Raw genomic sequence first — 16,894 nt, forward strand, 5'->3', positions numbered from 1 at the left:
CTGATCAGCGCATCTGGAAGGCTACTGCAAACGGATCTTACACTGTCAAATCAGCATATCGTCTTTGTTCAGACCTTATAACTGCCATCAATCCCATCCAACATGATTATCGTTGGAATTCTATATGGAATTTGCAGATCCCACCACGAGTTCGAGCTTTTCTTTGGCGCCTTGCTCAACATTGTTTGCCAACTCGCGCTAATCTTCTTACCCGTGGTATTCCATGTGATGACTCGTGCATATTTTGCGACCAATTCGCAGAAACGCAGACTCATGTTTTCTTCGTCTGTCCGAAAGCATCCAGCTGCTGGGAACTGCTTGGAGTTAATCACATCATCCGAGACCTGCTACTCTCTAGTAATGACTGCACTTCTATGTTTTTTGACTTGATTGACAGGTTACACCCGCAGCAGCAAGTACTAGTTGCTATGACTCTCTGGAGCTTATGGAAGAGTCGTAATTCCAAACTTTGGGAGGCCACAGATACTACTCCAATTTCTATTGTCACTCAAGCAAAGGATGTCATCAACGAATGGAGTTGTATGCAACGAGAAAAGGCACCAATTCACCACGCAAATTCTGTCCACTCCTGGATCAAACCACCGATAGGTACAATTAAATGCAATGTCGATGCAGCTGCATTTAATAATAATTCTATCATGGGGTATGGTATGTGTTTTCGCGACTATACAGGTACTTTTTTACTTGGGAAATCAGACTTTCATCACTCATCAGCCACTGTTTTGGAGGCAGAATCTCTAGCCTTGCTTGATGCTATTAAATTGGCTATTTCAAATGAGATGCATGTTGTATTATTTGAAACTGATTCGAAGATCTTAGCTGATGCACTCACCAATAACTCTTCCCCTACCAATGAGTTTGGAGATCTTGTAACCCAATGTAGAAGTCTCTTACTTGATAAACCCGACTTTGCAGTGTCGTATGTTAGGAGGCAAGCAAATAGTGTTGCTCATAGTATTGCTCGAGCTTCGCTATCTCATCCTAGCCCCCATATTTTTCATCATGTATTGCCTACTTTGTACCGCCTAATTATGAATGAAATGAATTGATTCTGCTTTTGCTCAAAAAAAAAAAAAAAAAAAAAAAAAATGTACACACATATTCATACGTTACGGATAATACATGCAAAATTGTGTAATAATAAAACGGAACGAATGAAAAAGTTAGTCGAATATACCTTATTCCTTTTATCTACATATATAGATTAAAAAAACAATTGAGCTCGGGTAGGAGTTCAGTCATAGGTAAGTACAATTTAAGAAAAATTGTTTCATCCATAAATCGAACCTAAATTCTCCTAAATAATTTATCCTTTGTTGAAATTCATTAACCACTTGAGATCGATTGTTTGGTTCATTTCGTTTTTATTTTTGTTGACGTTCTTCTGAATTTGATTTATGTCCTCCGAGCATTGTTTTCATTTCCATCAATATATTTTAGCTTATAAAAAAACTAATTTTGTTGTTCTCTTTGTTTTTAATGTTTTAGAATTAGAATCTACACTCCACATGCCACGTGAATAATAGAAATCCATCTTACAAATGCCATAGTTTTTTTCTTTTTGGAGAAACAAATGCCATAGTTAGATTCCCCTAAAAATATGTCATAATGTCCTAAGTTAACCAACCGATCGAGCCAACTCGATGTACCTTTTAATTAAAATTGTCAGCGTGACGAATTCAACAAATGAAAAGCGTTATTTTTTCTTGTTAAAATCTTCCGTAGTCTTCATTTATAATAGGGCTAAAGTACATTTTTTCCCTTAACTTTCAAAAACTTGCAATTTTGATCTTCTAAATATAAAAATTACAATTTTGGCTCTCTAAAAATTAGCACATTTACATCTTTGATCTTTTTGGCCAATTTTGACTTAGTCAAAGCTGAGTGGCATGCCACGCGTGTAATAACTAATTAAAAAAAAAAATCCACTTGTGTATTTATTGCTGAAATAAAAAAAATAAAAAATAAAAAGGAAAAAGAAATTGGAAGGGGCACATGAAAAATTCCAATTGACATCACATAACATAACAACAAAGCACAAAAATTCCAATTGATTTTTTTTCCCTTCTGCATCATCATTTTGAAGTAGAAACAAGATCATCCTTATCTCCTCTTTTTCTCTCTTCTTCTTTCTCCTTTCTCGCCCATACAGGTTTGATTCAAAATCTGGATTGAAGAATTTTTATGCGTAAACCTTCATCAAGAACTGAATCTTTATCAAAATCCATCATTTCGAATCTGGATCTGCCATAGCTCTCTCGGATCCAGCGCTCCAAGAATCCTTGTATGCAGTAGCGATTTTCGGAATCCTCCTTTGAGATTTTCGGATTTTATTACTTTGTCAACAACAATATTTTGATTCTTACAAGGGCCGAGTGGCGTTGGGGCATTTTTGACAGTTTCTTTGGAAGTTTCTAATTTTTGTAGCAGCTGTGTTGCGCTTGTTTTGAGTAGCAGCTGCTATCTGGGAGTTATTATTCCCCTGTCATATAGCGCTTGTATTTTGGTGTTTTAGTTTGGAATAGTTTGCTTTTATAATATCATTATCAATGATGAATGTATGAAGATATAATGAAGAAGAAGAAGAAGAAGATATGAAGAAAATGGTGAGGTTTAAAAATCTGGGTTTTTTTAATTTTTTTTAAAAAATCTTACTTTTTAATTTTCTTTCATTTATTTAATTTAAAATTTGATTTTTTTAGTTTTTTAATTACTTAATTACACACATGGTCTGTCACGTAGGCGTTGAATAAATTAAAATTGATCAAAAGGATCAAAGATGCAAATGAGATAAATTTTTGGGGGCAAAACTGTAGTTTTTATATTTAGGGAACCAAAATTACAAATTTTTAAAAGTTAGAAGAGAAAAGTGCACTTTAACCTTTATAATATACTCCAAATCTAAGTGGAAAACCAAGATCATTTGCAGAAAGCAAAAGATATATAGTTGATAGTAATTGCTTTTCACTTTATTTTAATTTCATTTTCAGGTCAATAAAAAAGGACGTCAATTGTTGCATATTAAAAAAAAAAGACATCAAATTGTTATGGAAAGGGCGTTTACCTTTTTGTTGATGAAGAGTGAGGGAATCATATAGCATTTGATATTTCCCAGAGTCTCCATGGTCACATGATAACAACTCAACCACTTAAATATAAAAAATAAAAATGACAACCATTTGTAAAGGAAGAAAAAAGCAATTCCCTTTCAACTTTGATGTAAAAGAGAACTAATTATCCACTGCAATTTCATTCGCCACCAACATTGGACCAACTCAAATCAATATCCAATTGGGTCCCTTTTTATTATTGTGCATGTTAGGAAACATAATCTCATAGAGAAAGACAGTGACTGTTGTTATATTTATTTGCAATGGAATGATATTGTACAACCTTGTGTGGGGATTCCTAAACAAGAAAAAACAGTAAAATCCTTGCAATTAACATTTTCAGCAATCACATTGTCTCCTGTTTGTCTCTTTCCGAGTTATATATGGATGAAAATGATGGATTTTAATTTTAATATTTTTTTTTTTAAATATCTATATACACGTAAAAATGTTTTAGTCCATGATGCAATAATATGTTAACCTATTATTTATAGGTTTAAATATGCAAACCGTCCTTGTAATTTGAGTGTATTTTGATTTTCGTCCCTGTAAAAAAAAATAAAAATTAATTACATCCCCGTAAAAAAAAAATTGTTTTAAAAATGTCCCTGACCCCACTTCATTGGTGATTTGGCAAGGTTTTGGGCCATGTGGCAGTTGCTGACTGTGCAACTTATGCCACGTGGCCCAAAACCTTGTTAAATCACCAATGAAATGGGGTCAGGGACATTTTTAAAACAAATTTTTTTTTACAGGATGTAATTAAATTTTATTTTTTTTACAAGGACGATAATCAAAATACGCTCAAATTACAGGAACGGTTTGCATATTTAAACCTTATTTATAATAGTTTTTGTTTGAAGTCTTGCTAAAAAACATCAGAAATCCTCTACCACTAACTATAACTCCAATCCTCCCATTTTATGATAGATCGGTACATCCAATTGTCCCATTTGATGCTTGCCTCATATTTCTATACTGCTACTGCTCCGGTACACCATAGAGAGAGGAAGAAAGAAAGACCATAGAGAGAGGGAGGAAGAAGAAGGGATTTTAAGTTTTTAAAATTCAAAAATTGAAAATTACGTTTTTTTAAATTAGTTTCTATGTTAAATTGCGTTTTTTGTTTTAGTGCCTATACTAACCTCAGTCATCAACTAGTTTCAACTTATGAAGTGCCACATATTGGTATGTTAGCCAGCTCATCGTTTTTTTTACGGAATTGAACGACATGAACTATATCCAAAACGTTTGGTAAATATAGGGTTTGTCTCGCAACAAAAAAACTTACAGAGACTAAAACAAAAAATGCGCCAATTTATAGGGACTTTTTACTTATTTAAGAAGAAAAAAAAATGAAAACGAGTTTCTTGCAAAATGATTTAGTTACTTACATTGAAAATATATATAGCGTCAGTTATGGTTGAATTTGACTCTCTGAAATATTGTCGAACTCAAATTTTTTATTTAATAGATATTATTAGTTTTTATCTTTTTCGGTATTACTTCAATGTACATTTTACATAACTAAAATTAAAGTGCTTTTTCATTATAAATTAATTTTAAAAATATGTTTTATTTTATTTTAGTGCATTTGGTTATCTTGTGAAAATCTGCCTAGCTTCAATATTGGGAGAACGAACTATATGGAAAAGAAAAAAAACAACTTGGAAAATTTAATTTTTTTTGTTTTTTTTGTTAGGTAGCATAGTGGCTAGAATTCACCTTATAAGGTGAATAAGTGGGGTGTTCGTGGTTCGAACTCCAACCCCTACATATAATAATTTCTTTTGTTACTCTGGCGTTCACGAAATAACTAATCTATATACAAAAAAAAAAAATGCGTCCCAAAACATATGACATTTTTCAATTTTCAATAAAATATTAATTACTTTTTTCCTCTTCTAATTCTACAATCTAATTAATAACACTTGCATTATTCTTAGGAGAAATTGCACTTACCTCCCTTAAGATTTCACTGAATATCACAAACATCCCCTCTAGTTTTAAACTCGACACTCACATCTCTTAATTAATTTTCAAATTGACATAGACCCCCCTGTTAACATCGTTTGACTCTATTAAAAACACGTTACTTACCTTGGCTCTCTACATATAAAATATTTTCCACCGTTTCATTATGACAAGATGTTTTCCATCGTTTCATTACTCACTTGAAAGCCTAACATATCACCGAAGCAATTGGGATTTTGGAAAAAGCATGCAGGGTGAGAGTGATAAATAATGATGTGAGAAAAAGCCTCAAATCAAATTTGTATCCATAACAGAGTTAAACATTGAAAATTTGTCATATCGATGAGTTAAATATGTTGAATTCATTATAAATGGAAGCTGAGAGAATAAGGTTGGGAATCGGCACCGAGTGGTTTCTTTGCTCTTCTCTGCAAATCAATTTGAGAGTTTCTTGACTTTTCAATCCCTAATTCTCATCATTAATCCTATAGGGAAAATCACATAACATGGAAATATTTAACGTTACTAACTATGTAATCCCCAAGGGAGGTGAGTGTAGAGTTTAAAACTAGAGGAGGTGTTTGTGATATTCAATGAAACCTCAAGGGAAGTTAGTGCAATTTCCCCTTATCCTTTATATCTAATGTTAGCAAACATGCCTACCCTAATTGCAAAACCCTAAACTTAATTTTTTTGGCTCCAACCATTTCAAATTTGAATTTCAAATTCCCTCATATCCCTTCTTCATTGGAAAACGGCGTATACATGTCTCACATATCAATACACGCGTTTCCTCTTTTCTCAAAACAGGCTCACATGTTTCTTCTTCCTCTTATCATCATCACCACTACCAACCCTCTCTCTCCCCCATCCATCGACCGCAACCAGCAAACCTCTCCCTCAACATATCAATAACCAGACTTTCTACCATATCTATCCTCCATCATAGTCGTATTTCTCCTCTCAACCCTCGTCGTCGTCAACTCGATCGCCACCATCTGTCGTCTACCGTCTCAGCCTAGACAGTCTGCCGTCGATGGATTAACGACAACTTTTCCAGTCCTTCAGATGGATTAACGATTCTCAACAGTCCTTCACCATTAGTGATTTCAGATTCTCACCCCATTCTTTCGATTCTCCTCCATCACTGAGTCCAGAAGGTTCGATTTTGAATCCTTCCTATACAAAAACACAAAACCGCTAATCCGTTCCGCTTACTAATTCAAAAAAAGGTTTGATTTCTTCTCATCAAAATTTCATCGTTTTCATCTAAATTTTATGTTTTTTTTTCCTCCGAACTATAACCTAATCTTTGGATTTTTTTTTTTTTTTTTTTGTTGCAAATGATGTAGTAGAGGCACTTACTTCTCATTTACTTACAAAAAAGGGTTGACATCATTTGATTATGATCTTCATATTGACCATTGAGATCCCAAGAGATTTTGTCGGGTGCTACTTACCTAGAATGACGAAGGTAACTACAAGAGTGGTAAGAATTCAGATTTTCCCTCAAAAATTTCATATTGGGTTTCACCAATTCTGATTTTGTAGTTTTCTACATAGAGGTTCAATTAATCATTTCATATTAGGTTTCATTAATTTTGTTTGATTACAGTTTCATTACATATAAGCAATTTAATGTGTTTTTGGTTGATTTCTTTATGAATACAATCAATTTAGTGTGTTTTTGGTTGATTTTTTGCAAAACTAAAAATGGCATATACATGTTGTGTATATCTATGTTGCGTTTTATAACGGTAAAAGTAGGCTATACTGATTCACATAAACTATGCCTTTTTTTAGGTTGATAAGTTTCTTAATATCTACTAACCATGATTTTTTTAGGTTAATACCATTTCACATTTATATTACTAATTGGTCCATTTTGCATATTTGAGTATGGTAATGTTGTAAAGTTGACTTGGTTTGTAGTCTTTGTAGTTGCTTTCTCCTCTCACATGATTTAAACTTCTTCATGAAAACACATACTTATGTAATTAATATAAATGTGTCAGGTTGGCAATTATTTTGAATTTATTGAATGAAATTTTTTATTTGATTTTTTTTCTTTGTTGTAGAACAATCTTGCATTCAAGAAATAAACTTCTAATTGAGGTACCATTTACATGCTTATTATTCATTCATGTTTATGGTATTATTTATTATTTACATTGCATCAACATCTTGAAATTGGAAGGCCTATCTATTCATTTATTCTAGGTTGTATTGATGTGTCTAAGCCATCTCAACAAATTGTCTTCATATTTCAATTGTACATGATGAATTGAAATAATAGTATCCTAATTGATATGTGAACGTGTGTGAAAGGGTTGTATGGTGTTTATTTTAGATTGATATGCTTTGATATAGTTTCTATTGAGCTTGCAGTTCAGTTTTTTTTTCTCCTTTGTTGAAGGAACTCATGTTACCTTTTAGATATGTCAAATTGAGTAGCTTAAATGATCTGAGATTTTGTTGTCAGGAGCAATACCTGACACAAAGTTGTTTGTTGTTTAGCAATGAACTTTCGACGCCATGGACTGTCTTAGGCCTGATAAGTATGGTAGTTAGCTTGGTGTGTTATTGTACTTTGATTACGAGCTTAATATATTGTAGAATGATTGCATGCAGCTATCTAAGAATGCAAAGTTGATTTCATAGGTGTTCACATCTTATATTGTTATGTTATGAAAAATATACTATAGGTGTTGTCGCTTTATTAATTTAGATGCAACTTGGAGTGCTATTGTGATGGTGGTTATTTATTAATCTTTGGTGGTAAGGATTTATAAGGTGTCGCTAACCCTGTTGATTCCTGCTGTAATTTTTCTGCATAAAGTGTGTTTTGCAACAGTCATGTGATGCAACTCTATTGGTTTTTGTGTTAGTTCAGAACTATGTGTACATGAATTTTGAATTGACATGGCTGTGAGAAAAAGTAAGTGTCGGCGATTGAATGGAGTTGTATCTTGGAGTTGTACCACTTAAGCATTGTGAAAAAGAAAGGCAAGAAGCTTGGAGTTCATGGAACATAAAATTATTTAGCTATGGCAAGCTACTATTTATTTCATCACTGAATTAGATGTTTGAGATCCTAAAGAGATTGATAGGGTGATTTTAGTGTACTGATGCTCTTATTTTAGTATAAGAAATCTCATACCAAAATAGATTTTTAGCCTCTCTTGAGTTATATAGTATGGCAATAGTGTATGTGCCATGTATTTTAAAGTTATTTTAATGTACGTTAGTATACAAGTGTAGCTCCATTGGAGTTGTTTCTATGTTTGATTAACCATTTTTTAAGCTGCTATCATACCCCAATTTTTGACCTAAGGCCCCACTGACACATGTCACTTGATCCTGATCGATCTCTGATTTTTCAGTAAAAATTCGGCAAGGAGGTATTTTAAAAATACCTCATTTTTGATTCCGAGTCGGGCCCTCTTTTCTCTCTTTATTTTCTTTTTATTTTCATTATCTAATTTCCATCTTTTATTAATTTTAATTTTAAGTTTAGTTACTATTTTTATATTTAATAATTTTTATTTTCCATCTTTTAATTTTATTTTTCTTTACATAATTTAGTTTAATTTGTTTTTATTTTATTTCGTATTAGATTTATTTTATTTTTATTTTATTTATTTTTAATTAATTAGTGTAAAAAAAAAAAACAAAGTGTCAATAGGTCCAAAAATAAAATGTCCAAGGTCTAAAAAATTTCAAGTCAAATGTCAACTTTAACATTCCTTTTTCAAAATTCACCATAATTGTCCATCATTTTCATTAAACAATTTTTCCTTTTTTCATCAACCTCCTCACCTATAAATAGAACCCTCATTCCACACTATTTCACACACCAAAAGTTCTCTTGAGTTGTCAAAGAACTTTTCTCTCTTCTCCCTCTTTAGCTTGTGTTAACGAGCTATTCTTTTCTTCTCCCTTTTTTTCTTCTGTCCCTTCGGTAATTTTTGTCCCTTCGATTGTCCATTTCTTTTATTTTCTTGCATTTTATTTCTTTTTAGCATTTTTTCATTTTATTTTATTTAGCATTTTAATTATTGTTATTTATTTTTCAGCAATTAGAATGTATTTAGGTCCAACGTAAATATAAATGAGAAAAGTGTGTGGGTGTGTGTCCTTTTATTTCTTTACCGCCTTATATATATATATATATATATATATATATATATATATATATATATATATATATATATATATATATATATATATATATATATCCAAAAATGCAAAAAAAAATAGATTAGGGATTTTGTGGTGATCCAACGTCACTACAAAAATCCACGCGCTTTTATTTTTATTGCTCCGTTAGTTTAATTTTTATTTAATATTCCAAAAAACAACAAAAAACATGCAAATAATCAAAAATCACAAAAATATTTTCATAATAAACCTTGATTCCAAAATCAAGTGATCCTTTTTTTTATTTTATTTTTCTTAATCAAACTTTCAATCAATTTAATCATACCTTGAGTTCATTTTCTTTTAAATTAAAAAATACAAACCAAATCTTATTTGCCACTTGGCTTTTCTCTTTAAAACTTTTTCAAAACTTATAAAAAACACAAAACAAATCAAACGTCAATTTCTACCCCGAACTACGAGGTTTTGATCCCTCACGGGTACGTAGGCAGAGGACCATGTCCTTCCAAATCAATAAAAATGTAGATAATTAGGTCTTTATTTTTATCACTTTAATTCCTTCTTTTCGAAAAAATAATAAGCAAGTTATAGCACATTAATTAAATAAAATCAAGAGGTTCTCGTAGAGTACTACGAATATTTAGGGTGCTAATACCTTCCCTAAATATAACCAACCCCCGAACCCTAAATCTCAATATGGGGTGTTTTGAACTTTTTTTCCCTCTTTCTTAAAAAATTAAATGTTCAGTCGTGAAATAAATTAGTGAGTCAAAAGCTAATCAAATAGCCTTGATCTCCGAAAAATGACGCGACAGCTGCGATTCTCTTTGCTCACACCTCAATGGTCAATAGGTCGATGATGTTCATACGTCTAAATTTTTTAACACAATTCTTTTAGTCTTCCGAATCACAAATTAAAATTGATAGTTGATATTTGGACTTTACTGCAAGCCTATGTAATGGTACTCGGTTGATAATTACAAAGTTGGGTAGATATATTCTTGAAAGAAAGGTAATATCAGGTAGCAACATTGGGGAGAAAGTCTATATGACTGGAATGTTACGGTGATTGCATAAATACGACTACTAATGTAGTTGCATAAGTAGTTAATAAATTGCATTTTAATATTTTTTTTTCAATGTATATGATCTGTGCGGCAGCACGGATGGAAGTCTAGTTCTTAACTAATGAAAAGAAGGACACTCACGTCTTTATTTTTCTGTTTTTTTTTTAATTTTATTATAATAGCGCGTGTAGCTTATCAACAACTTTTTTTTTTATAGAAATCTGCATATAAATTACAAAAGATATTTTATATACATTTTTTTATATAGATTAAAACTATATTTATAGATATCTGTGACTTTTAAATGCAACAAATTCGACAAACCATATTTATCCCTTTCAATGACAACAATAATACAATAAATATAATAAAAATTATTATCTTTATCAATAACACCAATAACATAATAGTATTATGAAAAAAAATTGTTTAAGGGTACAAAAAGTCAGCCCAAAATCTCTTATTCTCTTTGTATATAGTATAGAAAATTTAACATTTTTTTAATTTACATATATGATAATAATGAATAGACCAATACATGGTAAGAGTATCCCTGTAAAATTATGGGTGTTTGCGGTGCAGTTTGATTCAGTTTCGAAGTTAAAAGTCATTCAAACCGTATGATAAAAAAATACGCGGTCTGGTTTGGTCCGGTTGACTTTTAAAATAAAATCAAACCAAATCAATGTGATTTGAGTTGGTTCGGTTGTTGCAGTTTTTTTGCTAGACAATACACTTTTTTATTTCCAACATTAAAATTAATTAAAAGTTAAAAACAATTTATTTTCAACAATGTTTCAAATTTGATCAAACATTACAATTTTATTTTCATCCAACAATATCCCCATCAACATATATCAAATTAAAAACATGAGCAAAAAAACATTTTATTCGGTAAGACATGCAAAAGACTAAAATTTTACCATTATTTAAATGCTCTCGTCGAGTTTTTATGATTCAAGATATGTCTAACAACTTGTGAAGTAACGAAGATATAGCTTCCTCTGCGGTAATGTTATATGGAATTGCAACAAGGACTTCGTCCCATAAACCAGCTAGTCAGCAACCACACATGAACATTAAATGGACAACGAAAAAAGACATGAACTAAATCTTCTACTTCTTCGTTACAACTAACACAATTTACCAGACATTGCACAATTTTATCTTGTATTCGGACTCTTGTTGGCAAACAACCAAGACACACACGCCATATGAAATTCTTGATTTTTGGTGGTACCTTCAACTTCCTTATACCCCGACCAATAATCTGGCCGTCTCAGAAGCAAAGTATCTACTAGTTTCTCAACATAAAGTCTGTAAGCACATTTAACCGAGTAAATATCGTTCTTTTCTGCTTTCCAAATCATACGGTCCTTAGAAACACGAGGAATCAACGATGTATTAATAATATCATTTTGCCATATCCTTTAAGAAAACTTGATAAATCAGATTCGTTTCCCACCGTTTCTGTGCATCATCAATGAGTTATTAACCGTGAAACCTCGAAACAAAGAGGTGCCGCGCATAGTATATTGTCAATGCATAGATCATTTTGAAGCCATGGTTCATCAAGGATTGAGATAGAAGAACTTGTGCATATACACCATTGAACACCTCCTCAGACAATGAAAAGCGCGCGAAGAATACCACGCAAGATGGGAAATACCTTGCTTTAAACAAATTAGACACAAAAGAAGCAGGTTCCAACCTTATTTACCAAGTATGGCGAGATTAAAAACCGATAAATCCTTAAAACCCATGCCCCGTGCATAGCCAATTTCTTCCAAAACCGCAATGAATGCCTTTATTGTTTGGACCTCCATGATCCCACCAAAATGCATCCATCATTATTTAGACGGATATAATAATCAATGCAGGGAGTTCAAATAAACTCGTAAAATAGGTTGGTATCTCTGTAAAGACCAAAAACATATTTGAGTCTTAAATTAATTAATTTTTACAAGATAAAATTATTCAATTTATTTTATTGTTTTTTGTTGCAAATAATCTAATGACTATAAAATCATTGTTTTCATAGTGAATAAATAATGTGTTCATAGTTTAAACTTATGGATTATCCATACTAACTAAGTTAAACCCACAACACATTTTACTGAATTAGAGATGGTTATTGAATTTACATATTTTACCTTGTCAAAAAACAAAGATTTTTTTTTTTTGAAGGAGGAAAAAAATGTTTTCACTTTAAAATTTTAGGGTTTTAATTTCAATTTACCCCCACTACACCATAGCAAGCAGAGAAAGTAATAGCGTTTTAGGGGTTCTCTCATCTCTGTTCTGTTTCTTCTTCGAATTCATCATCCACTGATCGGTTCAGCTCTCGAAGGAGAAGGAGCCATTACAATTCAAACCGCGATGCCTCGGTACTTCTTTATTCAAATTTCATCTTAATTCAATTCATGTTATTACTCCTTAATCACTCACTTTTTTTTTCTTTTTTTTTTCCTTCCAATTTGCAGCTATTACTGTGACTACTGCGATACCTACTTGACCCACGATTCTGTAAGTTTAGGGTTATAAATTTTTTGATGGAAAATTAAGTTTTTGTTTTAATTCCATGAAAAGGTTGTTGGTCACAATTACATAATTTTACTTTGTTTTCTTTGTTTCTTGCAGCCATCTGTAAGAAAGCAACATAATTCAGGTTACAAACACAAGGTACTATGGAATATGAAATACTTTCCTGTCCCTTATTGTATGTTCTTTATGCTAGCGGTGTCATAAGAAGTCGTGGGTTCAATCTCCAGATCCAGTATAAAAACTAACAATACTAACATTCGCCGTTTCAAATAAAAAAGTTATTCTTTGCTATTTTCACTTATTATTAAGAAAAGTCGCGTTGTTTTTAATGTGGCCATTTTGTGTATGAATGTGTTATGTGTCCAACTCTGAATTCTCATCTCTCAAGACAAATTAGTAATATTTATAATGTGTATATTAAGGCTTTATTTGGTAAAAAATAGTGGATAGCTGATAAGCTAGCTTTATAGTGGGTAATTGATAGCTTGTAGTAGATTAGCTAGATGATTGAATTTGTAGTATTTGGTAAAATCAGTGGTTGAACTAACTTATAAACATGAAATGATATAAAAAGACATGTCTGGCATAAAATGAAGAGAAAAAATGATAAGCTTTAAGCTGCCTGAATTAGCTTATATAAAAAATATGCCATAAGCTAGTAAAAATAAGTTATAAACTCGTGAGAAAATTCTGTAAAAAAAATGCTTGTGAGAAAATAACTGTTACCAAATGAGTCTTTTTTAGTCATATATGAGCTTATAAGTTATAAGCTCAAAATTGTGTCTGGCCAAACAAAACTGTGTCAGGTTATATAATAATATACCGTGACTATTGACAACAAGATGATTGTATTAAGGCTTATAGTTTTATTCTGATCTTTTAAGATAAGGGCTTTACATTGTATCTGTGATGTTAACGTCTTTTCATCTTTTAAGGCAAATGTGAGGCAATACTACCTGCAATTTGAAGAGCAACAAACCCAAAGTTTAATTGATCAAAGGATTAAGGAACATCTCGGGCAAGCTGCAGCATTTCAGCAAGTTGGTGTAGCTTTTAATCCCATGATGGCTCAAAGGCCTTCTATGCCCATCTTGCCACCACCAAGGTTGCCAATTCCTGGAAGTGTTCCAGGCTTTGGTGGACAACAACTTTTCCCAGGGATGAGACCTATGATGATGCCTAGGCCAGGTCCTATTGCACCAGGTAGATACCATCTCTACCACTCGTCCGCTCTTTTCATTGAAGCATCTTTTTCACTCATTTTACATGCAGATATAGTTTCTCTTTTTATTCTGTTTACCTCAAATGTGATTATGAGTATGTTGATAGTTCACTGCAAATTACTTGATTGACTTTCATTTTATTGGGAATTTCAATTTCCAACAATGTTACTTGGTTGTTTGGCTTTTCTCAATTTTTAAAAATCTATTATTCTATTGAATTAAAATTGTAAGTCAAATTGTGCCTGTGCTCATGTTCAAGCATTAACAACTAGTTGCTTTGTTCATGTGGTGTAACTGGTTTCGTTTGGAATGCACAGGAGGATATTATTCTGCACCTGGCATGCCACCAACTTTACCTCCACCTGGTGCTCCCTTAGTACCTGGTCAAACAAATACCCTTCCTAGGCCGCCGACACTACCTCCACCACCGATGGTTCCTGGAAACACTGCAGCACCAGCCTCCAATGGTGCTCCCCCCATGGTTTCATCAGCAACATATCCAGCCAATTCATCAGCACCGTCAACCGGAGGCTATGAAAGTTACAATGCCAACGCTCAACCACCATCAACCGGAGGCTATGAAAGTTACAATGCCAACACTCAACCACCTGAGGGAAATAACTAACCTGGTCAGCCATAATGCTATTTTGTATGGAAGTACCTAATACAGTACTTATTCTTGCTGTTTCCTATGGTAATTGGCAGAGGGAGTTAGTTATTTACATAGATTCTCACATTGACTGCAAGTTTTATATCTGCCATGGCCCATGGGAGTTCTGATTATATCTTTTTATGCTCTTCTTATCAGCAATTGATCAATTGGGGGACCCTTATTTGCCATCTTGTATTTGTAGCAACATTATTTTAAGATTTTTGGAATGTAGTTTCTCAAGCGGCATGGATGTGAGGAAAAGTTGTACGGATTACTATTCCTGAGTGAAAGAATTTTTAGTTGCCTAGAATTTTCCTTGTGATATAATAACTTTGTTAAAATTTACTGAAAACTTGCACCAAAAAAAAAAAAAAAAATACTGAAAACTGATACTGAGCATTGCTGTTTCTTGTAAAGTGCGATGAATTCCTTTTTTAACAAAATATGTTCAGTAAATGGATTGATACCCAAAATCATTGAATTTGATGGCAAAAGTTCCACCACCAGCTGTTCTCCTCGGTAAAGAATTCGTAGATACCGTTGTGAGTTCAAGTCTTTTACTCGTAGTAGTACACCACGATAGGCGGAACTTAGTTAGGACATATGGTGGCCACGACCACTCCAAAAAGAAAATTATAACACCTACACTCCAACCATAAATACCATGCTCTCCTTTTGCTACTCCATTCCATTTGCCCCAGCTCGTGTTTTGCCGCCTGACTGTGTACCGTTCCTTCCGTGCACGTTTGTCTGCGTGTGTGACACAATGTCCCCCCTCTCCACTGTGCGTGTCTTTGTTTGTCCCTCAGGAATCAATAAGTTCAATCCTTCCTTAATCGATTTCCTATGCGAATTGGGTACTTTTATGTTGTGATTGAATTGGTTTCCTATGCAAATTGAATTGATTTATTGTTGTTGGCTACTTTGATGCTACAATATGAAAAGAATTGGGTATTTTTTCTGGTTCTGATGTATGAAATTGAATTATTACGCTGCAAATGCCATCTTTACTTTGATGCTGCTGTAGTTCTGTAGGAAATTGAGCTGCCCTGCTCTATGTCTATGAAAATAATTGGATTGTGGCCTGCTGGGTGGATGTTTTGTATTGCAACACTTATTGAGGATCTGATGCAGTATTCAGTAAGATGACGGTTTTGCTGGTATGCATATGCTATTTTATGATAGTCTGTGTTGTTATATTTTGGGGGAGGTGGGGGTTGAAATTGATAGCAACATTGAAGTTTGCTGCTGATTTTCTGGTTTTTATTTATCTGTTGTGTGTATGCTGCTGATTTTTTGGTTTTTAGGCTACTTGGTTGCAGTGTCTTTAATTCATGTTTGCGCCGAATAATATCGTAATTATTTTGACATGGTGGGACTTGTGAACCTGTTATTTTTGGCGTTGATTGAATGGTCACTTATATCATAATGAAAAGGTTAAAATCTTGCCCACATATCAAAGAAGTTTCTTAAAATTTTAGTGAAGTAACATGACTTAAATATTTGGCCTCATGAAAAACTTTCAAACGCTGCCACTGTATGTACAGGCCGTTTGAAAAATGATAGATTTGTCTCTAAACAATTATTTTTTGTATCTAAAAAATGATAGATCTATCTCTAAACACTAATATCATATCATATATTATACCGAGCCATACATATATTTGAATTCGAAAGCTCCCATAAGTTGGAAGCTAATCCAAATTAAAATTGGCTTTAGTCTTAACTTATGCTCTAGCATTATCGGTTTGCAGTAATTCTTTTAATCGCGGGAAATTATTAGATCAGAGCATCTTCACATCCTGTTCATACACCTAGCCTATGAAATTTTCCACTTTTAGTTTTTGCCTTTGTGAATATCCAATCTGGCCGTTTAATGTAAAATTTCTATTTGCATATTTGGTTTTCATACCTGCTAGTGAGCTAACTATAATGGGTTTCTTGAATTTAAAAAAGAATTATTAATAAAAAAAACTATAATGAGTTTCTTATTCTTGGTATTATGTTTAGCTTTACACTGTTGAAAATAATCAAAACTTTTTCGCTGATATTTGTAGTACAAAGGTCAAGCAGTTAGGTAGTGTCAACTTGCTCGTCAACCTTGATGATCTAGGTTTGATATTCTGGTACATTGAAAAAACT

At 32.7% G+C, this 16,894-nt stretch overlaps 1 protein-coding gene across 1 annotated transcript; it reads left to right on the top strand.

Moving 5' to 3' along the window:
• Positions 1 to 12,558: 12,558 nt before the first annotated feature.
• Positions 12,559 to 15,062, top strand: LOC25499578 (U1 small nuclear ribonucleoprotein C). Its single transcript, XM_013594876.3, has 5 exons — positions 12,559 to 12,720; positions 12,817 to 12,859; positions 12,974 to 13,015; positions 13,813 to 14,080; positions 14,418 to 15,062. The coding sequence occupies exons 1-5, from the start codon at positions 12,713 to 12,715 to the stop codon at positions 14,723 to 14,725; spliced, it is 669 nt and encodes a 222-aa protein (XP_013450330.1). The 5' UTR covers positions 12,559 to 12,712; the 3' UTR covers positions 14,726 to 15,062.
• Positions 15,063 to 16,894: the final 1,832 nt, after the last annotated feature.

This window comes from Medicago truncatula, chromosome 7 (assembly GCF_003473485.1).
Source record: "Medicago truncatula cultivar Jemalong A17 chromosome 7, MtrunA17r5.0-ANR, whole genome shotgun sequence".
NCBI classification, from domain to species: domain Eukaryota; kingdom Viridiplantae; phylum Streptophyta; class Magnoliopsida; order Fabales; family Fabaceae; genus Medicago; species Medicago truncatula.

Excerpts from the sequence above, each read along its gene's own strand:
- LOC25499578 (XM_013594876.3), top strand. Across the intron at positions 12,860-12,973 it reads CCTACTTGACCCACGATTCT|CCATCTGTAAGAAAGCAACA; the intron begins GTAAGTTTAGGG and ends TGTTTCTTGCAG. Across the intron at positions 13,016-13,812 it reads ATTCAGGTTACAAACACAAG|GCAAATGTGAGGCAATACTA; the intron begins GTACTATGGAAT and ends TCATCTTTTAAG.